The sequence below is a fragment of the Scyliorhinus canicula genome, chromosome 28, assembly GCF_902713615.1.
Source record: "Scyliorhinus canicula chromosome 28, sScyCan1.1, whole genome shotgun sequence".
NCBI classification, from domain to species: Eukaryota; Metazoa; Chordata; class Chondrichthyes; order Carcharhiniformes; family Scyliorhinidae; genus Scyliorhinus; species Scyliorhinus canicula.
The window spans coordinates 2,151,897-2,175,665 of record NC_052173.1 but is presented as its reverse complement, the minus strand read 5'-3'; the positions used below and the strand labels follow the sequence as shown (position 1 = coordinate 2,175,665).

At 48.7% G+C, this 23,769-nt stretch overlaps 1 protein-coding gene across 1 annotated transcript in view; it reads left to right on the top strand.

Moving 5' to 3' along the window:
- The window catches only part of LOC119958192 (glutaminase liver isoform, mitochondrial-like), a 102,852-nt gene that overhangs the window by 69,323 nt on the left and 9,760 nt on the right, over positions 1-23,769 (top strand). The window contains exons 11-16 of the mRNA XM_038786560.1: positions 8,055-8,105; positions 11,940-12,116; positions 18,940-19,071; positions 19,769-19,861; positions 21,212-21,273; positions 22,272-22,348. Of these exons, the coding sequence (XP_038642488.1) occupies positions 8,055-8,105; positions 11,940-12,116; positions 18,940-19,071; positions 19,769-19,861; positions 21,212-21,273; positions 22,272-22,348 (592 nt within the window). The remainder of the gene's footprint in view (positions 1-8,054; positions 8,106-11,939; positions 12,117-18,939; positions 19,072-19,768; positions 19,862-21,211; positions 21,274-22,271; positions 22,349-23,769) is intronic.

The window sequence follows — 23,769 nt, the reverse complement described above, 5'->3', positions numbered from 1 at the left end:
CCCTCCAACCTCAATAATTACACACCGTATTCAGTGGCTGGGACCCTCCAACCTCAATAATTACACACCGTATTCAGTGGCTGGGACCCTCCAACCTCAATAATTACACACCGTATTCAGTGGCTGGGGGATCTCCAACCTCAATAATTACACACCGTATTCAGTGGCTGGGGGATCTCCAACCTCAATAATTACACACCGTATTCAGTGACCCTCCAACCTCAATAATTACACACCGTATTCAGTGGCTGGGTCCCTCCAACCTCAATAATTACACACCGTATTCAGTGGCTGGGTCCTCCAACCTCAATAATTACACACCGTATTCAGTGGCTGGGACCCTCCAACCTCAATAATTACACACCGTATTCAGTGGCTGGGACCCTCCAACCTCAATAATTACACACCGTATTCAGTGACCCTCCAACCTCAATAATTACACACCGTATTCAGTGGCTGTGTCCCTCCAACCTCAATAATTACACACCGTATTCAGTGGCTGGGACCCTCCAACCTCAGTAATTACACACCGTATTCAGTGACCCTCCAACCTCAATAATTACACACCGTATTCAGTGGCTGGGACCCTCCAACCTCAATAATTACACACCGTATTCAGTGACCCTCCAACCTCAATAATTACACACCGTATTCAGTGGCTGGGTCCCTCCAACCTCAATAATTACACACCGTATTCAGTGGCTGGGTCCCTCCAACCTCAATAATTACACACCGTATTCAGTGGCTGGGACCCTCCAACCTCAATAATTACACACCGTATTCAGTGACCCTCCAACCTCAATAATTACACACCGTATTCAGTGGCTGGGACCCTCCAACCTCAATAATTACACACCGTATTCAGTGGCTGGGACCCTCCTACCTCAATAATTACACACCGTATTCAGTGGCTGGGTCCCTCCAACCTCAATAATTACACACCGTATTCAGTGGCTGGGACCCTCCAACCTCAATAATTACACACCGTATTCAGTGACCCTCCAACCTCAATAATTACTCACCGTATTCAGTGGCTGGGTCCCTCCAACCTCAATAATTACACACCGTATTCAGTGGCTGGGTCCCTCCAACCTCAATAATTACACACCGTATTCAGTGACTGGGACCCTCCAACCTCAATAATTACACACCGTATTCAGTGACCCTCCAACCTCAATAATTACACACCGTATTCAGTGGCTGGGACCCTCCAACCTCAATAATTACACACCGTATTCAGTGGCTGGGTCCCTCCAACCTCAATAATTACAGACCGCATTCAGTGGCTGGGTCCCTCCAACCTCAATAATTACACACCGTATTCAGTGGCTGGGACCCTCCAACCTCAATAATTACACACCGTATTCAGTGACCCTCCAACCTCAATAATTACACACCGTATTCAGTGGCTGGGACCCTCCAACCTCAATAATTACACACCGCATTCAGTGGCTGGGTCCCTCCAACCTCAATAATTACACACCGTATTCAGTGGCTGGGACCCTCCAACCTCAATAATTACACACCGTATTCAGTGGCTGGGTCCCTCCAACCTCAATAATTACACACCGTATTCAGTGGCTGGGTCCCTCCAACCTCAATAATTACACACCGTATTCAGTGACCCTCCAACCTCAATAATTACACACCGTATTCAGTGGCTGGGTCCCTCCAACCTCAATAATTACACACCGTATTCAGTGGCTGGGTCCCTCCAACCTCAATAATTACACGCCGTATTCAGTGGCTGGGTCCCTCCAACCTCAATAATTACACGCCGTATTCAGTGACCCTCCAACCTCAATAATTACACACCGTATTCAGTGGCTGGGACCCTCCAACCTCAATAATTACACACCGTATTCAGTGGCTTGGCCCCTCCAACCTCAATAATTACACACCGTATTCAGTGGCTGGGTCCCTCCAACCTCAATAATTACACACCGTATTCAGTGGCTGGGTCCCTCCAACCTCAATAATTACACACCGTATTCAGTGGCTGGGTCCCTCCAACCTCAATAATTACACACCGTATTCAGTGGCTGGGGGATCTCCAACCTCAATAATTACACACCGTATTCAGTGGCTGGGGGATCTCCAACCTCAATAATTACACACCGTATTCAGTGGCTGGGGGATCTCCAACCTCAATAATTACACACCGTATTCAGCACCGGATGGAAAAGGTTCCCGACATCACTGACGCACCATTGAAGAAAGGTGGCCCACATGAAAAAAATGGAGATGGGGCAGCACGGTGGCACAGTGGGTTAGCTCTGCTGCCTCACGGCACCGAGGTCCCAGGTTCGATCCTGGCTCTGGGTCACTGTCCGTGTGGAGTTTGCACATTCTCCCCGTGTCTGCGTGGGTTTCGCCCCCACAACCCAAAGATGCGCAGGGTAGGTGGATTGGCCACACTCAATTGCCCCTTGATTTGGAAAAAATGAATTGGGTACTCTAAATTAAAAGAAAAAAACATTCTGAGGCTGCAAGATGGACCCCCTCCAGGACACCCAATCTGGAAGGTTCTCCTGCAGATGCTTCCCCTGACCCAATGGTGTGGTGTTCCATGGTCCAGGCTTCTGGGCGGCCTCCATCCTGAACTCTGGAGGCAGCCCAAGGGATTGTTCAGATGAATCCTGTCATCTGCACGCCATGTTGTTCCGACCGTCTTTCACACTGACGTGTTTCTACGCCAACACCGCGCAAACTCTGGCATGGGATCCGGGCCTTCATTTATATCTATTAATGGATGCAAATGAGGTTCAATCTGGCATCAAGCAGGTTTTCTGACCCACCAAAGTGGGCACCAACATAAGATCTTGCTGTAAATTCACACTGGTGTGAAAGTGATTTCTGGGCCTGCTACCATTTTCTCCCGCCCTGCTTACCATCAAACATGGCGGCGGGGGCTTGGGAGAATTCCATCCATAATGTAAAAGTTCCCTTTTTGCGATGAATGTAAGAAGTTGGTGTATATATATTGTATTTTATATCTGTTGCAGTAATATTATTAAAGAACCTAGGTTAATGTCCAGACTGTGTGTCTGTTAAAGCTGCAATTAAGAGGTCATAGAGGTGAGGCAATTTTAACCGTTTACTTGTTTCGAGACAGATGCCTAATGCAACATTGTTATGATTGCTGGAAATTCTCTGGAGAGTAGATCATTTATGAGGCGGGATCGCATGTAGTCCTAGTTAAGCAGGTGATGGAATTAATGACATTAAGCAGATGATGTAATTAATGGGAGGAGCCAGGTCTGTCTGTAGTTTTGTAGTCTGCTAAAAAAAAATTATGTTCCAAGTTGAGCAGAAGCTTCTTACAAGACAGAATGATTTTCAGGTCACTTTTGAAATGTCTCTCTCTAAAAAGTCTCTACACAAATAAGCCAGTAAACATGTTCTGTTAACTCTATGTATATGTGGAATTTGAACTGTATTGGGCTTGCTTGTTTGGAATATTTATAGTAAAGGTGTAAGACTTAAGTTTCTCATTGTGTTTAAGAACTGTTTAACTGATAATTGCAAAGCTATTTTCTTTGCTGTTCATGTGGTTAATTCTGTGTTGACATTAACTTTTAATTTAACATGAAAGATATGTTAGTCAGAGCCATCCCTCCTGGGGTGAAGTATTCTGGGCGGGATTCTCCGACCACGCGCCGGGCTGGAGAATCGGCGTGGGGGGGGGCGGGGGCACGAATCACGCAACGCCGCCGGTCCGCCGATTCTCCGGTCGCCAGAGAATCGCCGCCAATGGCGCCGGCGTGGTTGACGCGGCGCCGGTCGGGGGCTGCACAATGCGGCCATCCCGGCGATTCTCCGCGCTCGATGGGCCGAATGTCGGCCGAGTCCCGTTGGTGCCGTTCGCGTGTGGTCCTACCCGGCTGGATTTCGGCGTTCTGGCTGCGGGGGCCTTCCTGGTGTGGGGGAGGGGGGATCCGATTCCGGGGGGGGGGGGGGGGGTCCTCCACATTGGCCAGGCCCACAATCGGGGCCTACCGATCGGCGGGCGGGCTTATCCCGCGGGGGGGGGGGCTATGTTCTTCCACAATGGGCCCGTGCAGGGCTCCGCCATGTTGCCCGGGGGCCGGCGTGGAGAAGGCAACCCATGCGCATGCGCGAACTCTCGCTGGCCGTGCTGGCGCCTGTATCAGCAGCTGGAGCTGCTCGAGGCTTTCCAGTGCCGTGCTGGACCCCTGTGCAGTGCAGGATCGCTGATCCTTGGGGCCAGATGACGCCGTTGTAAAACGCTCCGGCGTTTATGACAGCGTCACCACTTAGCCCCAGGATCGGAGAATCCCGCCCCCTATCTTCACAGGTTTACAAATTTAAAATGTTGGGTTCTGGTGCGGGGTCTTAACAAGACTGGGGGCTCGTCCTGGATTACAAAGCATAATTCCTTATTTGTCTTGGGATTATTGAACTTCAAGACAGTGAGTGCATGAGGAACAGGCGCTTTCTTTAAGGTGTTGAATTCTGTCAGTTTAAATAAGGAGTGACTTGTGAAATGGCTCTTGCACTGGCTGAGTGTTTCCTGGGTGTGGAAGGGGTCACTCTGGTTGGTTAAAACAAAGCTTTTGGATTTGGTAGTCAAGCTGTAGTTGACGTTATGTGAAGGAGTGAGGAAGGTGAAGGTGATTCAAGCAATAGTTCAGCATTTAAATTTGCGAGAGACACAGTCTGAATCATTGGAATGAACTAACATTCAATGACAAACAAAACAAATAGAAATGCAGGAAAAGGAAAGAGCTTCCCAAAAGGGAATTGAAATGAGGAAACTTGAGGTGGAAATGGAAAGATTATCAAGGAAAGAACGGGAGAAAGAAAGAGAGAGAGTGGCAATGGCAGAAGCAAAGAAACAAAGACAGAATTTGAACGTCGGAAAATGGAACTGCAAAAAATCATCAATTTAAATTGTTTTTTGATTTATTATTGTCACATACAGTGAAAAGTATTGTTTCTTGCATGCTGTACAGACAACGCAACATAGGGAAGGAGAGACTGCAGAATATAATGTTACAATGACAGCAAGGTGTAGAGAAAAGATCAACTTAATACGAGGTAGGTCCATTCAAAAGTCCGATGGTAGTAGGGAAGAAGCTGTTCTTGAGTCGGTTGGTACGTTTTCCTGACGGAAGAAGGTGGAAGAGAGTATGTCCGGGGTGCGTGGGGTCCTTAATTATGCTGGCTGCCTTTCTGAGGCAGCGGGAATTATAGACGGAGTCGATGGATGGGAGGCTGGTTTGCGTGATTGACTGGGCTACAATCACAACCTTTTGTAGTTTCCTGCGGTCTTGGGCAGAGCAGGCTCCATACCAAGCTGTGATACAACCAGAAAGAATGCTTTCTATGGTGCATCTGTAGAAGTTGGTGAGGGTCGTAGCTGACATGCGAAACTTCCTTAGACTTCTGAGAAAGTAGAGTCGTTGGTGGGTTTTCTTAAGTATAGTTTCGGCCTGGGGGAACTAGGACAGGCTGTTGGTGATCTGTACACCTACAAACCTGAAGCTCTCGACCCTTCCTACTTCATCCGCATTGATGGAGACAGGGGCATGTTCTCCACTACGCTTCCTTTTTTTAAAAAATTTAGATTACCCAATTATTTTTTCCAATTAAGGGGCAATTTAGCGTGGCCAATCCACCTACCCTGCACATCTTTGGGTTGTGGGGGCGAAACCCACGCAGACACGAGGAGAACGTGCAAACTCCACACGGACAGTGACCCAGAGCCGGGATCGAACCTGGGACCTCAGCGCCGTGAGGCGGTTGTGCTAACCACTAGGCCACCGTGCTGCCCGTTCCACTACGCTTCCTGAAGTCAATGACAATCTCCTTCGTTTGACGGTCAAGGCAGAATTTGAGGAAAGTTTAGTCAAAAGCCTAGTGGGGGTATGCACGCACAGCCAAGTTTTGATGCAGCAGATGTGGAAGCCTTTTGTACCCAATTTGAGAAAGTAGCTAAACAATTGAATTGGCCAAGCACCATGTGGAAAGTGTTGGTTCAAAGATAGTTGGTCAGTGGAGCGATTGAAGTGTTTGCATCACAATCAGAGGAGATATCTGGGGATTAGGATGAGGTGAGAGAAGTAATTATAAGTGGATATGAACTAGTGCCAGAAGCCACAGGCAGATGTTTAGAAATCTAAGGCGAGCACGAGGTCAGATGTATATAGAATTTGAAAGAATGAAACAAAATAATTTTGACAGGTGGATAGGAGCATTAAAAATAGACCGTGGACGGGATTGTCCGTGCGCGATGGGCAGAGTGCCTGCCGAGTTCGGCGGAGTCCCACCAGCATTGTTCTCGTGTGGTCCTTCCCAGCGGGACCTCGGTGTTCATGTTGCGGGGGGTGGGGGGGGGGGGGGGGGGGGAGAGATCCGACCCCGGGGGGGGTGGGGCAGGGGAGGCTGCTCTGCAATCGAGGCCCACCGATCAGCAGGCGGGCTTAGCCCCCCTCCTCCCCCCTCTGTGCCGGACCCCTGTACGTCTCCGCCATGTTGCGTCAAGGCCGGCGCGGAGAAGGCAACCCACGCGCATGCGCGGACTCACGCCGGCCATGGCGCGCATGCGTGGACCCGTGGCGCCTGTCCTGACGCCTGTATCAGCAGCTGAAGCTGCGTGAGTCGCTCCAGTCCCATGCTGGCCCCCTATAGAACATAGAACGATACAGCGCAGTACAGGCCCTTCGGCCCTCGATGTTGCACCGACATGGAAAAAACTAAAGGCCATCTAACCTACACTATGCCCTTATCATCCATATGCTTATCCAATAAACTTTTAAATGCCCTCAATGTTGGCGAGTTCACTACTGTTGCAGGTAGGGCATTCCACGGCCTCACCACTCTTTGCGTAAAAAACCCACCTCTGACCTCTGTCCTATATCTATTACCCCTCAATTTAAGGCTATGTCCCCTCGTGCTAGCCACCTCCATCCGCGGGAGAAGGCTCTCGCTGTCCACCCTATCTAACCCTCTGATCATTTTGTATGCCTCTATTAAGTCACCTCTTAACCTTCTTCTCTCTAACGAAAACAACCTCAAGTCCATCAGCCTTTCCTCATAAGATTTTCCCTCCATACCAGGCAACATCCTGGTAAATCTCCTCTGCACCCGTTCCAAAGCTTCCACGTCCTTCCTATAATGAGGCGACCAGAACTGTACGCAATACTCCAAATGCGGCCGTACTAGAGTTTTGTACAACTGCAACATGACCTCATGGCTCCGGAACTCAATCCCTCTACCAATAAAGGCCAACACACCATAGGCCTTCTTCACAACCCTATCAACCTGGGTGGCAACTTTCAGGGATCTATGTACATGGACACCGAGGTCCCTCTGCTCATCCACACTACCAAGAATTTTACCATTAGCCAAATATCCCTTATTCCTGTTATTCTTTCCAAAGTGAATCACCTCACACTTCTCCACATTAAACTCCATTTGCCACCTCTCAGCCCAGCTCTGCAGCTTATCTATGTCCCTCTGTAACCTGCAACATCCTTCCGCACTGTCTATACGGCGCAGGATCTCTGATCTTCGGGGCCTGTTGATGCCATCTGTGGTAGTCACCACTGATGTATATATTGTATATAGAGGATGCTGATATAGGTGCTTTACGGTAAGGCCCCTGTACTACAGGTACGGGGGTAGATCCCTGCCTGCTGGCCCCGCCCAGTAGGCGGAGTATAAATATGTGTGCTCCCCGTACAGCAGCCATTTTGCCAGCTGCTATAGGAGGCCACACATCTCCGTGTAATAAAGCCTCCATTACATTCTACTCTTGTCTTTGTGTAATTGATAGTGCATCACCGTCGTAAAACGCCCTGGCGTTTACGACGGCGTCAGCACTTAGCCCCAGGATTGGAGAATCCCGCCCAGGATGTATGAAGCTCTTAGAGACACGTTTAATTTGGAGAAATTTAAAGATTCACTTCCTGTAATTGTCTAGCAGCTGAACAAATGTTGGGGTCTATTCGGAACCATAGTATTTGAAATGACGGGGAGAATCATGGTTAACAAAATGATCACTGTTTACAATATGTTTTCTCACACAGTGTTTCCCAGAGGGTGTGGACATGATCGCTACGTTAGATTTCTACTTTCAGGTGAGAAAAGCAGCTTCACTCTGTTCATCCTGCGTCAGCACCCATGGCATCCCATAATGCCAGTAGGATCAGTGCCCATTCATCATTGGAAAAGTTACAATCTACAGCGGTGATAACACTCCAGGGGAGTTGTCCAGAACCCTCGCTGCACACCGGCTCTCCAGTTGGATTAGTTTCCACTTGGGAATTGTCCAATGTGCTGTCATCTAATGCCTTGGATTTTGTTTTCCTTTCGAAATCCTGAATGTAGTTTGATTAGAGACGCATTTTCTGCCTCAGTGCAGCCTAATGTCCTTATCACTAAATTACAGAGATACCACAAATGGTTCGGAGTGGCAGAAGAAAACAAATATTTCATTAAGAGCCACGCGTGAAGCTGAACGCAATTGGAGTGCTCAATAATTTCTGTTGGGCTCTTTCTCTCTCTTACCCCAGTCCTTGGTTCCCCTGCATTTCTTTCTTTTTCCACTTAGCAACCCCACCCCCCCACCGGACATGTTCCGAGCCAACGTGTTGCCCAACCCCACAGGTCACACTGGCTGTTGTGGGGGGAGGGAAGGGGGGGGGGGGGGGGCACTGGCGGCTTCTCACATGACGGGCCTAATTCTCCGGGGACCCTCGAGCTGGAGGAGTCGCTGTTGCTGGTCGCCCCCGGCAACATCTCACGCGGTGAGTCCGCAGCCCCAGTGCTCAGCTGTCCCTCCGGCTCCTCGGTGAGGGCAACGTCTCCGGAGCCTCAGAAAAAGGCCGGTTTTCCTCACGTGGGAAGGTGGGCTTTGCACGTGCGTGCAGGCGGGAGAGATGGTGTCCCCGCGGCGCAAAACCTGTTGCCCTGGTAACGCGGCGCTTCAGGCCATCCAACTGCGCCTCATTCTCTCTCTTATAATAATAATAATCTTTATTATTGTCACAAGTCGGCTTACATTAACACTGCAATGAAATTACTGTGAAAAGCCCCTAGTCGCCACATTCCGGCACCTGTTCGGGTCACAGAGGGAGAATTCAGAATGTCCAATTCACCCAACAGCACATCTTTCGGGACTTGTGGGAGGAAACCGGAGCACCCGGAGGAAACCCACGCAGACACGGGGAGAACGTGCAGACTCCACACAGACAATGACCCGGGAATCGAACCCGGGACCCTGGCACTGTGAAGCCACAGTGCTATCCACTGTGTTACCCTGCCACCATCCTAGAATAGAACAATCGTAGAATCCCTACTGTGCAGAAGGGGGCCATTCAGCTCATCGAGTCTGTACTGACCCTCTGAAAGAGCGCCCCACCTAGGCCCACTCCCTGCCCCATCACTAACCCCACCTACCCTTTGGACACTAAGGGGTAATTTATCATGGCCAATCCCCCTACCCTGCACGTCTTTGGACTTGTGGTAGGAAACTGGAGCACCCGGAGGAAACCCACACAGACACGGGGAGAATGTGCAGACACGGGGAGAATGTGCAGACACGGGGAGAATGTGCAGACACGGGGAGAATGTGCAGACACGGGGAGAATGTGCAGACTCCACATGACACCTGAGGCCGGAATTGAACCCGCGTCCCTGGCGCTGAGTGCTAACCACTCTGTCACCGTGGTTACAGCACAGAATGAGACCATTTAGCTCTTTGAAAGAGCAATATATCTCCTGCCTCCTCCAGGCAGCCTCCAGTGACCCTGCCTCCAGGCAGCCTCCAGTGACCCTGCCTCCTCCAGGCAGCTTCCAGTGACCCTGCCTCCAGGCAGCCTCCAGTGACCCTGCCTCCAGGCAGCCTCCAGTGACCCTGCCTCCAGGCAGCCTCCAGTGACCCTGCCTCCTCCAGGCAGCTTCCAGTGACCCTGCCTCCTCCAGGCAGCCTCCAGTGACCCTGCCTCCAGGCAGCCTCCAGTGACCCTGCCTCCTCCAGGCAGCCTCCAGTGACCCTGCCTCCTCCAGGCAGCCTCCAGTGACCCTGCCTCCTCCAGGCAGCCTCCAGTGACCCTGCCTCCTCCAGGCAGCTTCCAGTGACCCTGCCTCCAGGCAGCCTCCAGTGACCCTGCCTCCAGGCAGCCTCCAGTGACCCTGCCTCCTCCAGGCAGCCTCCAGTGACCCTGCCTCCAGGCAGCCTCCAGTGACCCTGCCTCCTCCAGGCAGCCTCCAGTGACCCTGCCTCCAGGCAGCCTCCAGTGACCCTGCCTCCGCCTGGTAGCCTCCAGTGACCCTGCCTCCAGGCAGCCTCCAGTGACCCTGCCTCTGGGCAGCCTCCAGTGACCCTGCCTCCGCCTGGCAGCCTCCAGTGACCCTGCCTCCAGGCAGCCTCCAGTGACCCTGCCTCTGGGCAGCCTCCAGTGACCCTGCCTCCAGGCAGCCTCCAGTGACCCTGCCTCCTCCAGGCAGCCTCCAGGGACCCTGCCTCCTCCAGGCAGCCTCCAGTGACCCTGCCTCTGGGCAGCCTCCAGGATTTTCACAGTAACTTTATTGCAGTGTAATGTAAGCCAGCGTGTGACACTAATAGATGATTATTATGAGAGAGAGAGAAGCTGACTGGTCTGTGGCTACTGGTTTGATGTTTACACACATTTCGAGAAAGGCTGCAGTTCTCCAGTGTACTGGTACCACCTACTTCTAAGGAAGATGGGATAATTATAGCCAGTGCCTTTGTAATTTCCACTCTCGCTTCCCTTAGTATTCTTGGATGTATCTCATCTGGTCCTGGTACCTTATCAACTGAAAAACGGCCTATCGAATACCTCCTCCCTATCAGTTTTAAATCTTTCTAGTGTCTGAATGACCCCCTCTTTCACCATGGCCTGTGCAGTAGCATCTTCCTTTGTGAAGATAAATGCAACATATTCATTTAACATCCCAGCTATGTGCTTTGCCTCCATGCATAGATCCCTTTTTTGTTCCCTAGTCTATCCCACTCATCCTTTTACTTTTTATACATCTATAAAAGATGTTTGGAGTCTCATTATATTAGCTGCCTCTTTCACTCTCTCTTTGTCTCTCTTATCTGCTTTCTCAATTCCCCACTGATTATTCCACATTCAGCCTGGGCGACCTGACCCGAGTATTTCCAGCATTTTGTGTTTTTCTACTTCAGATTCCCAGCATCCCGCGGTATTTTACTTCCATTGTAATTGTGCCTCATTTGTCCTTCTTTGAACAGCAGCCAAACGCTGACTGGGGCTGGTTTAGCTCACCAGGCTAAATCGCTGGCTTTTAAAGCAGACCAAGCAGGCCAGCAGCACGGTTCGATTCCCGTACCAGCCTCCCCGGACAGGAGCCGGAATGTGGCGATTAGGGGCTTTTCACAGTAACTTTATTGAAGCCTACTTGTGACAATAAACGATTTTCATTTTCATTTCATTTCACTTTAATGGTCTCCGCACATTCTCTGACAGGGTGTCCAAAATCATGCTCCAAGTCTTTTTTATTTGCTGATCTTTGCATATTTCTTTTCCCCCTGACAAACACAAGGTGTCCTTCTTGCAAGGGCAGCACGGTAGCATGGTGGTTAGCATAAATGCTTCACAGCTCCAGGGTCCCAGGTTCGATTCCCGGCTGGGTCACTGTGTGTGTGGAGTCTGCACGTCCTCCCCGTGTGCGCGTGGGTTTCCTCCGGGTGCTCCAGTTTCCTCCCACAGTCCAAAGATGTGCGGGTTAGGTGGATTGGCCATGCTAAATTGCCCCGTAGTGTCCTAAAAAGTAAGGTTAAGGTTAAGGGGGGGGGGGTTGTTGGGTTACGGGTATAGGGTGGATACGTGGGTTTAAGTAGGGTGATCATTGCTCGGCACAACATCGAGGGCCGAAGGGCCTGTTCTGTGCTGTAATGTTCTATGTTCTTTTCCTCGTTGCAGCTGTGCTCGATCGAGGTGACCTGCGAATCGGGTGGCGTAATGGCCGCCACTTTGGCCAATGGGGGAATCTGCCCAATCACAGGAGAGCGTATACTGAGCGCTGAGGCGGTCAGGAACACCCTCAGCCTGATGCATTCGTGTGGGATGTACGATTTCTCCGGCGAATTTGCTTTTCATGTAAGCATTTAGGCAATGTTTTGAACCCCACTCTCTATATTGTAAGAATATTTGGAGCAATAACCTCAGGTTCACCAAACTGTCTTTCATGAACCAATTCAGATGATATCAGCTTTTACACTGTCAATCCCGACAGGGCCCACATAATCTGAATGAATTAACCCTTCCTTGCTAATTATCAACGTAGAAGTCGGTTACAAAATCCTAAACTGCCATTTGTTTATAAGCTAAATATCATAGTGAGCAGCGCTTAAAATTAACATTAGCTACACAATAATGTTTTTTACTTACTAAAGTAAATGAGATTACAAAGACAGTCCAGTTATATTGGTAATTCTGGCCTCAAAGATGGTCCAGACTAACTTCTACCTCCGATGGGAACTTGACAGACTGGATGTAAAACAGGAATTCAGGGAGCTAGGGTGGAAGCTAAGAGCCAGGACAGACCGTGTTGCCGTCTCTGGCTTGCTGCCAGTGCCACGTGGTAGCAAGGTGAGGAACAGGGAGAGAGAGCAGTTAAACACGTGGCTACAGGAATGGTGGAGGAGGGAGGGTTTCAGGTACGTGGATAATTGGAGCACATTCTGGTGAAGGTGGGACCTGTACAAACAGGACGGGTTACACCTGAGCCAGAGGGGCACCAATATCCTGGGATGGAAATTTGCAACAGCTCTTCGGGGGGGGGGGGGGGGGGGGGGGGTTTAAATTAATTTGGCAGGGGGATGGGAAACTGATTTGGAGTCCAGGAGATAGCGTTGCTGGAGTTCAGGAAGTTGAGGGTAGTGCAGTACTGAGGAAGGTACCAAGGTCACAAGAGTGGACCTGCAGGCATGAAGGTGGTTTGAAGTGAGTCTACTTCAATGCGAGGAGTATCAGGAATAAGGTTGGTGAGCTTGAAGCATGGATTGGTACCTGGGACTACGATGCTGTGGCCATTACGGAGACGTGGATAGAACAGGGGCAGGAATGGTTGTTGGAGGTTCTGGGGTTTAGATGTTTCAGTAAGAGTAGGGAAGGTGGTAAAAGAGGTGGAGGAGTAGCATTGTTAATCAAGGATAGTATAATAGCTGCAGAAAGGCAGTTTGAGGAGGATCTGTCTACTGAGGTAGTGTGGGCTGAAGATAGAAATAGGAAAGGAGCGGTCACTTTGTTAGGAGTTTTCTATAGGCCCCCCCCCAAACAGTAACAGAGATGTGGAGGAAAAGATTGCAATGCAGATTTTGGATAGGTGCGGTAGTCACAGGATAGTTGTCATGGTGACTTGAACTTTCCAAATATGGATTGGAACCACTATAATTCGAATAGTTTGTATGGGGCTGTTTTTATCCAGTGTGTGCAGGAGGGTTTCCTCACACAATATGTGGATAGACCGACAAGAGGCGGGGCCACATTGGATTTGGTACTGGGTAATGAACCGGGCCAAGTGTTAGATTTGGTTGTGGGAGAGCACTTTGGAGATAGTGATCACAATACGGTGACTTTCACTATAGCAATGGAGAGGGATAGGAACATTCGGCAGGGCAAGGATTATAACTGGGGGAAGGGTAATTACGATGCGATTGGGCAAGAATTGGGGAGCATAAGATGGAAACAGGAACTGTCAGGGACAGGCACAGTTGAGATGTGGAACAAATACTGTGTGTCCTTGATAGGTATGTCCCTGTCAGGCAGGGAGGAAATGGCCGTGTGAGGGAACCATGGCTCACAAAGAGGTTGAATGTCTTGTCAAGAGGAAGAAGGGGGCTTATGTAAGGATGAGAAAACAAGGTTCAGTTGGAGCACTTGGGGGATACAAGATAGCTAGGAAGGAGCTCAAGAAAGGACTTAGGAGAGCTGGGAGGGAACATGAGAAGTCCTTGGCGGGTAGGATCAAGGAAAACCCCAAGACTTTTTACACTTATGTGAGGAATAAAAGAATGACCAAGGTGCAGTTAGGGCCAGTCAAGGACAGTAGTGGGAACGTGTGCATGGAGTCTGAAGATATAGGAGAGGCCCTAAATGAATACTTTTCTTCAGTGTTGACAAAGGAGAGGGGCCATGTTGTTGAGGAGGATAGTGTGATACAGGCTGGTAGACTGGAGGTGGTAGATATCCGGAAGGAAGATGTGTTAGGAATTTTGAGAAGCCTGAGGATAGATAAGTCCCCTGGGCCTGATGGGATATATCCTAGGATTCTTTGGGAGGCGAGGGATAAGACTGCAGAGCCTTTGGCTTTGATCTTTATGTCCTCACTGTCTACAGGAATAGTGCCAGAAGACTGGAGAGAGGCGAATGTTGTCCCCTTGTTCAAGAAAGGGAATAGGGAAACCCTGGGAATTATAGGCCGGTTAGTCTCACTTCGGTCATAGGTAAATTATTGGAAAGGGTCCTGAGGGATAGGATTTATAATCATTTGGAAAGATACAGCTTAATCCAGGATAGTCAGCACAGATTTGTGAGGGGTAAGTCTTGCCTCATAAGTTTGATTGTATTCTTTGAGGAGGTAACTAAGTGTGTAGATGAAGGTAGAGCAGTTGATGTCGTATACGTGGATTTTAGAAAGGCGTTTGATAAGGTTCCCCATGGTCGGCTCATGCAGAAAGTAAGGAGGCGTGGGATAGAGGGAAATTTGGCGGATTGGATCAGTAACTGGCTATCACATAGAAGACAGAGGGTGGTGGTGGATGGTAAATTTTCATCTTGGAGTCCAGTTACCAGCGGTGTACCACAGGGATCAGTGCTGGGTCCTCTGCTATTTGTGATTTTTATCAATAACTTGGATGATGGAGTTGAAGGTTGGGTTAGTAAATTTGCTGATGACACCAAGATTGGTGGAGTAGTGGATGAGGTGGAGGGCTGTTGTAGCTGCAAAGAGACATTGATAGGATGCAGAGCTGGGCTGAGAAGTGGCAGATGGAGTTTAACCCTGATAAGTGTGAGGTGATTCATTTTGGTAGGACAAATTTGAATGCAGATTACAGGATTAACGGCAGGGTTCTGAAGAATGTGGAGGAACAGAGAGATCTTGGAGTTCATGTCCATAGATCTCTGAAAGTTGCCACCCAAGTGGATAGAGCCGTGAAGAAAGCCTATAGTGTGTTAGCATTTATTAACAGGGGGCTTGAGTTTCAGAGCCGTGAGGTTATGCTGCAACTGTACAAGACCTTGGTTCGACCACATTTGGAGTAGTGTGTGCAGTTCTGGTCACCTCACTATAGGAAGGATGTGGAAGCAATGGAAAGGGTGCAAAAGGAGATTTACCAGGATGCTGCCTGGATTGGAGGGTAGGTCTTATGAGGAAAGGTTGAGGGAGCTAGGGCTTTTCTCATTGGAGCGAAGGAGGATGAGAGATTACTTAATAGAGGTTTATAAGATGATGAGGGGGATAGATAGAGTGGACGTTCAGAGACTATTTCCTCGGGTGGATGTAGCTGTTACAAGGGGGCATAACCATAAGGTTCAGGGTGGGAGATATAGGAGGGATGTCCGAGGTAGGTTCTTTACTCAGAGAGTGGTTGGGGCGTGGAATGCACTCCCAGCTATAGTCGTGGAGTCGGACACTTTAGGAACTTTCAAGCGGTTATTGGATAGGCATATGGAGTGCACTAGAATGATTGGGAGTAGGTTGATTTGATTTAGTTTCAGACCAGTTCAGCACAACATTGTGGGCCAAAGGGCCTGTACTGTGCTGTACAGTTCAGTTCTATAATCCACCCCTTGGTGCTGAATGGATCAATCTCAGTTGGGGACAGTACAATTGACCTCAGGACCCCTGGTCTGGGAGTGGAGAAACAGCTGGAAACTGTCTTCCATTTAATCACACAATTGTCTGCAAACGCAGCGAGTGCCCCCATGGTTGAACAGCTTCCAGACAACGGTGTAGAGGAAGTGAAGAAAGTAAAGAACATTCAATTATTGTCACGCTGAGTGATGATGGAAGGGAGAGAGTTCCAGCGATGCCGCTGTCTCAGAATCCAAACTGACCACACACTGCACATCACAAACTGAGCTTGATACTTTTATGAAGTCACAGAGAGTCCTCACAAGTTGTATCAAAGAAACAGGTTTATTTACAAGGCTATAATACACATCCTTAACGAGGGAGCTTGTACTCCAGAAGGGACATGGGAAAGACGATCATTCTTATTCCATAGGTCTCGTGCAGTGGGTTATGACATCCCCAGCCCCTCCCCCCCAAGTCCGAAGGAACCCTCGACGACCGTGGATGAGGAGATCGCCGGACTCTCTTTGGTGCAGACGGCGGATCATGCATCCGAGGTGCCGGGCCCGGTGGAGTATACTGCGACGGGGAACGCCATGCGATCAGTCGGCTAGAGGCAGCTTCACAGTGGAATCTGCAATAGAGACTCCAGTCCTCGACTCCGGCGTCGAACGCATCCACCCGCCCAAACCGAGGCAGAGCGAAAGAAACATGTGCCAACCTGCCACCGTGTCAGGGAGGTGGCTCAACCAACAGGGCGGCAACATCGGCAGGAAACCAGTTTCCTCCTCATCGCCAGATTTATGAAGTCATGGAGAGTCCACACTAAGTTCTAGCAAAGAAATAAAGGTTCATTTACACAGCCGGGAATTCCCAACAGGGTTTAAAGATTGGTGCCGAACTGGCTGATACAATATAGATTGAGTTTCTCCCGCCCCCTTAACGAGCAAGCTCGAACTCCCCAAGGGACACGGAGAAGACTATCATCTGCTCTCCAAGTCCCGTGCGGCGGGTTGTGACAAATACAGACCAGAAAACAGCCTTGTGTTAATGGTGACTATGGGTGATTCCTGATTCCTTTGTTGAAGTTAACACGCGGGCTAATGTTTGGGGTTTGGTGGGAGGGTAGGATCGTTGTTATGGGGATTGACATATTTGTTACTGATTATTGTTTATTGTTGTTGGGTGTAAATTTGGGAGAAAATGTGAAAAAGGAGGAGAATAAAAATATTTTAAAAAAACAGCCTCTTGGTTGAGGTAGCAGACAGAAATCGGACAGTGCCTTTAGAAACACACAACAAGTCACCCGAAAGATGGGGAAAAGCAGAAAGAAAGAACCAATTATTTTACATGGTTAATTTGTTAAAGGGCTACACAGATTCCCAAGCGTGGGATTGAAATAAAAGCATTTCAATGTAAAACAGAAGCCTAAACACCCAACATCTAATGCAACAAAAATAATGATAAAATAGTATAAACAAAGGAAACGAAAAATTAGCATTGATATGCACCCTAAAGAAGTCAGATTGCCCAGTCAATTGTTTTTCAAATCATGAGAATCTGTGGCCTGCGAGAACCTTCACAGTCAGACGTGCAGAGCACCACGCCTAACTCTCGGACCCATGCTTGTAGCCAGCTAGATTCTGTACCAGCGCTGTTCCACACATAACCTCCCATGTTCCAGGTCTGTCCTGAAATCTTGTAGAATTGCTCCATCTAGTGGTATGCTACAGTTATCATGTGGTGAAAATAATTTGCATACATTTTAAAATCGGTTATAGTTCACGTTGATGAATTAACTTTGTCGTCTGTTGTGCTACCCGAACTTGTGTAAGTTATTTATTTATTTTTTAAAATAAATTTACAGTACCCAATTCATTTTTTCCAATTAAGGGGCAATTTAGCGTGGCCAATCCACCTACCCTGCACATCTTTGGGTTGTGGGGGTGAAATGGTAGAATGCTGGGGTGCAGATTGATTTGTTCTTAATCTAGGACAAAAGTTCGGCACAACATCGCCGGCCGAAGGGCCTGTTCTGTGCTGTATTTTCTGTGCTCTATGAAACCCACGCAACCAAGGGGAGAATGTACAAACTCCACACGGACAGTGACCCAGAGCCGGGATTCAAACATAAGAACATAAGAACTAGGAGCAGGAGTAGGCCATCTGGCCCCTCGAGCCTGCTCCGCCATTCAATGAGATCATGGCTGATCTTTTGTGGACTCAGCTCCACTTTCCGGCCCGAACACCATAACCCTTAATCCCTTTATTCTTCAAAAAACTATCTATCTTTACCTTAAAAACATGTAATGAAGGAGCCTCAACTGCTTCACTGGGCAAGGAATTCCATAGATTCACAACCCTTTGGGTGAAGAAGTTCCTCCTAAACTCAGTCCTAATGAGTTTAGTCCAACCTTAGTCCAAACCTAGGACCTCGGCGCCATGAGGCAGCAGTGCTAACCACTGCGCCACCATGCTGCCCAACTTGCGTAAATTATAAAGTCATCTGTCACTTTGAAATGGTTTAGCTTTTTGGGAGCGCTTTCAGCAAGTCTGTTTCATTACTCTGCGCTTTCTACATTCATTTACACCAACCAATTGTCAATTGGATTTTCAAATTTTGCCAAATTTTCTCTCTCTCCTGCAGATCTTGGCTTCAGTAGGAATCTAGTTTCCTTAGTCACTGGTGGCCTTCCATCAGAGGACACTGGGCCATAGGCAACAGCCTGAGGCTGGTTTAGCACACTGGGCTAAATCGCTGGCTTTTAAAGCAGACCAAGCAGGCCACCAGCACGGTTCAATTCCCGTACCAGCCTCCCCGAATAGGCGCCGGAATGTGGCGACTAGGGGCTTTTCACAGTAACTTCATTTGAAGCCTACTCGTGACAATAAGCGATTTTCATTTCATTTTACTTGCATCAAGTCTCTGGAGCTGAAACGGTTTCTAGCTCCCGATTATCTCGAACAGTTCTCACACATTGTGGCTTTTCCTGCCCAGTAGAGTGAATCTGGGTGGGTGGGTGGCTTGTATGCGACCTTATTATCCAGCCGGAAGATGTGGTCTGAAACATTGCATTGTGGGTTGTCTGGCATCCCGTCACGTGATATTTTGTGTGTCTGCAGGTTGGGCTTCCAGCAAAGTCTGGCGTTTCTGGTGGTGTTCTCTTAGTGGTGCCCAATGTGATGGGCATCATGTGTTGGTCTCCTGCCTTGGACAAAGTTGGCAATAGTGTCAGAGGTATCGACTTCTGTGAGGTATGAGATCCCACGAGAATGTGACTCAATATCTCACTCAACTGGTCACAACCATGAGGCCAAGCCGTACATCTCACATTTAAAAGCAGAACTATCCCTGGAATATCTAATGAAGTCAGCAATGTTCGTTATAGAATTGACAAAAGATATTTTGTAAATGATCATATTGGTAAGAGTTTTCAGGTCCATTCCTACCTCTTTTGAACATGCCAGTTTATGTTGGAACAGTTCCTCTGGTGCCTCACGCAAGTAGCCATTCTTTAGATCTTACCCGCAACACGAGTATTGAAAGGCAATTCAGCTGCTGGGAGAGAGGAATGCCGTCACCTTTGACCCTCATTTTGTACGATGTCCATACATGCAAATTCCCCAGCAGTTTCTGGTGATCAAGAACCTATTTCTGTTTCTCTAACATGGCGATTGAGGCCAATTGCACTACTGCTATTGTTGCCATAGCTAAAAGCTGCAAATGTAGCACTGACTGGAGATCAAATCTGGATATTTCCTGTCTGTATGGCAGAGTGTCATATGGGGTGGTGCAATTCCCCACATACATTAAGGGGGTGGGTCTAGTAGAGTAACAAGGAACATATAGAAAACAATGATCTCCATTTATAGCATTTAACATTTGGACATTCAGTCAAAGGGGCTTATCCAGTACGTTTTGCCAGGAAGTGACTGCACCTTTATTTTTCAGGAACTGGTTTCTCTGTTCAACTTTCATAACTATGACAACTTGAGGCATTTTGCCAAGAAACTAGATCCACGGAGAAATGGAACCGAAGTCAGGGTAAGGAGTCAATGTGTGTGTGTGTGTGGGGGTACGCCAATGAGCAACAGTTACTTCAGGCCGTAGTCAGTTAATACGCTTTGACCAGCGCTGACCCAGAGCAAAAGCAGGGCCGCTGCACAATTAGTACCAGAAATTAAGAGGAATATAAATCCTAAAAGATTGCAATGAACTTCAAGCAGCAAGGTGGCACAGTGGTTAGCACTGCTGCCTCACGGCACTGAGTACCCGGGTTCGATCCCGGCTCTGGGTCACTGTCCGTGTGGAGTTTGCACATTCTCCCCGTGGCTGCGTAGGTCTCACCCCCACAACCCAAAGATGTGCAGGGTAGGTGGATTGGCCACGCTAAATTGGGCAGCACGGTAGTTAGCACTGTTGCTTCACAGTGCCAGGGTCCCGGGTTCGATTCCCAGCTTGGGTCACTGTCTGTGCAGAGTCTGCACGTTCTCCCTGTGTCTGCGTGGGTTTCCTCCGGGTGCTCCGGTTTCCTCCCACAAGTCCCGAAAGACGTGCTGTTAGGTGAATTGGACATTCTGAATTCTCCCTCTGTGACCCGAACAGATGCCGGAATGTGGCGACTAGGGGCTTTTCACAGTAACTTCATTGCAGTGTTAATGTAAGCCTACTTGTGACAATAATAAAGATTATAAATTGCCCCTTAATTGGAAAAAATGAATTGGGTACTCTAATTTACTTTTAAAAAGTTCCAATGAACATTTTAAAAAATCTGATCACATGAAATGAAAAATGAAATGAAAATCGCTTATTGTCACGAGTAGGCTTCAAATGAAGTTACTGTGAAAAGCCCCTAGTCGCCACATTCCGGTGCCTGTTCGGGGAGGCTGGTACGGGAATTGAACCCACGCTGCTGGCCTGCTTGGTCTGCTTTCAAAGCCAGCGATTTAGCCCTGTGCTAAACAGCCCCTCCAATTGTTAAAGGATTGTCAGTCCACGTTGCCCTTAACTACGTTCATTTTAGCATTCTTTCCTTCCTCACTGTCACTCTTGCTGCTTTTCCGCTTCCTGCTGTGGGCAAGAATTTGTGATCTCGAGACAAGAATGCCTGCCCACGGGAAGCAGCAGTGGTCAAAGGACCCAAGCAGCTGCATCAGGTAGATGCTGGGAGCAGTGCGGTCTATACCCACAAATGCAGGCATCACTGTCAATGTAAAATATGCCTGAAGATGGAAGAGTATTTTGCTTTATTACTTTTATGGATCAATAAATATTTAGACAACTTAATTAGACAATTATGTAATTTGTTGTTACTCTATTATAACTATCCATTTAAAGAAATCATAGGAACATTAAATCTTTAATAAGCAAATGTTCTGTTGTTTATGTGACCAGGAGGAATCAGTGGTGAATTTACTCTTTGCTGCTTACAGTGGGGACATAGCCGCATTGCGGAGGTAAGTGCCTGTTTGTGTGCAACGGCGAATCTGCTACAACCTGCCCTATTTCTCCGTGTGTCCCCCCTACAGAGGCTGAATTTCACCCCCCCCCTCCTCTCCCCTCCCCTCAACCCAACCCCCACACTTTTGTTACGATTTTGCATATTTGTATTCGCTCTGGTGTTTATATCTTTTCAAATTTAACTGGGCCATTTTGGTAAGACTGTTCCACATATCCTCCTCCTGCCCGACCACAGTTAAAGCCCATCAGCGCATTCAAGATGAGAAATTCCCCACTTGGTGAGCAATGCACGTTGCCTCAATGCCTCCATCTCTCACAAGATAGAGCGCTCAGGCAGCGCAAGCATTGGGTCACTGTCTGTGTGGAGTCTGCACGTTCTCCCCGTGTGTGTGTGTGGGTTTCACCCCCACAACCCAAAGATGTGCAGGTTAGGTGGATTGGCCACGCTAAATTGCCCCTTAATTGGAAAAAAATGAATTGGATACTCAATTTTTTAAAAAGGAGTCAGTACAGCGCCAGGGTCCCAGGTTCGATTCCGGCTTGGGTCCCTGTCTGTGCGGAGTCTGCACATTCTCCCCGTGTGTGCGTGGGTTTCCTCCGGGTGCTCCGGTTTCCTCCCACAGTCCAAAGATGTGCAGGTTAGGTGGATTGGCCATGATAAATTGCCCTTGGTGTCCAAAAAGGTTAGATGGGGTTACTGGGTTACGGTGGAAGTGAGGCTGGGTCGGTGCAGACTCAATGGGCCGAATGGCCTCCTTCTGCACTGTATGTTCTAAGTGTGCAATGTTAGTGTTATGTTTAATGCCTCAGTTACATTCATCTTCATTGCAACAGCAACTTTATGTATGTACCTTTAATATAACAAAATGTCCCAAAGTGCTTACTAACAGCATCAATAAAAACATTTCTGACATCAAGTCACACAAGATGATATCAGGACAGAGGTGTTTGTGACCAATGTGTGGGCTGAATGGGGCGTGCTTTACTTTCCCAGATTTGCACTCTCTGCTATGGACATGGAACAGAAAGACTATGATTCACGTACGCCATTACACATAGCTGCAGCTGAAGGTATGGATGATGTTTTCAGCTATTAAACTAGCAAAAGTATCAAGCTCAGTTTGTGATGTGCAGTGTCCTCCAATTTCCACTATACTTTTTTTTTTTCCTTTTTCTTATATTTAGAGTACCCAATTCATTTTTTCCAATTAAGGGACAATTTAGCATGGCCAATCCACCTACTCTGCACATCTTTGGGTTGTGGGGGCGAAACCCACGCAGACACGGGGAGAATGTGCAAACTCCACACGGACAGTGACCCAGAGCCGGGATCGAACCTGGGACCACGGCACAGTGAGGCAGCAGTGCTAACCACTAGGCCACCGTGCTGCCCAAATTTCCACTATACTTAGTAGCAGTTTCTCTCCTTGCCTTCTCCATGGTGATTTCCAGAGGTGATCAGCTTGAATCCTACCAATGACACACTGTCGCCACCCATTGGAAGGAGGCATAACAGCCAACTGGACGGACTTAAAAAAAAATTTAGAGTATGCAATTCATTTTTTCCAATTAAGGGGCAATTTAGCGTGGCCAATCCACCTACCCTGCACATCTTTGGGTTGTGGGGGAGAAACCCACGCAGACACGGGGAGAATGTGCAAACTCCACACGGACAGTGACCCAGAGCCGGGATCGAACCTGGGACCTCGGCGCCGTGAGGCAGCAGGGCTAATCCACTGCGCCACCGTGCTGCCCTCTCCTGCTGTTCCTTTGTGCATGATAGTGAAAGCACCTGGCATATGCCCTCTCCTGTTATATCACATGTCAGCAATTCTGGGACCAATTCCTGCCCTCCTGACAATCTATGCCAGCGTGTCAGCTGCCACCACTCACCATCTGGAGCAAAACCATTTCAAGAGGCAAGATTGGTTTGTTTCCAAAGTTTGGATAGAATGTCAGATCTCGTGGATCCTGATGGGATGGAGAGCAGCCTCTCCACCCTGTGCCCTGGCATGGCGAGGGGACCTGTTGGAATTCTTGACTCTTGAGAAGGTTAAGTTTGAACTGAGGGGGAAGGACGGGGGAATGGGACAACTCATCGCCAGCCCAACTCAGCGCCAGCCCAACTCAGCGCCAGCCCAACTCAGCGCCAGCCCAACTCAGCGCCAGCCCAACTCAGCGCCAGCCCAACTCAGCGCCAGCCCAACTCAGCGCCAGCCCAACTCAGCGCCAGCCCAACTCAGCGCCAGCCCAACTCAGCGCCAGCCCAACTCAGCGCCAGCCCAACTCAGCGCCAGCCCAACTCAGCGCCAGCCCAACTCAGCGCCAGCCCAACTCAGCGCCAGCCCAACAAAAACAGTACAGTCAACAGACTTCTTAACAGCGCTCTGGAGTGAATGGAATCTATTTAAACCAACAGACTTCTTAATAGCGCTCTGGAGTGAATGGAATCTATTTAAACCAACAGACTTCTTAACAGCGCTCTGGAGTGA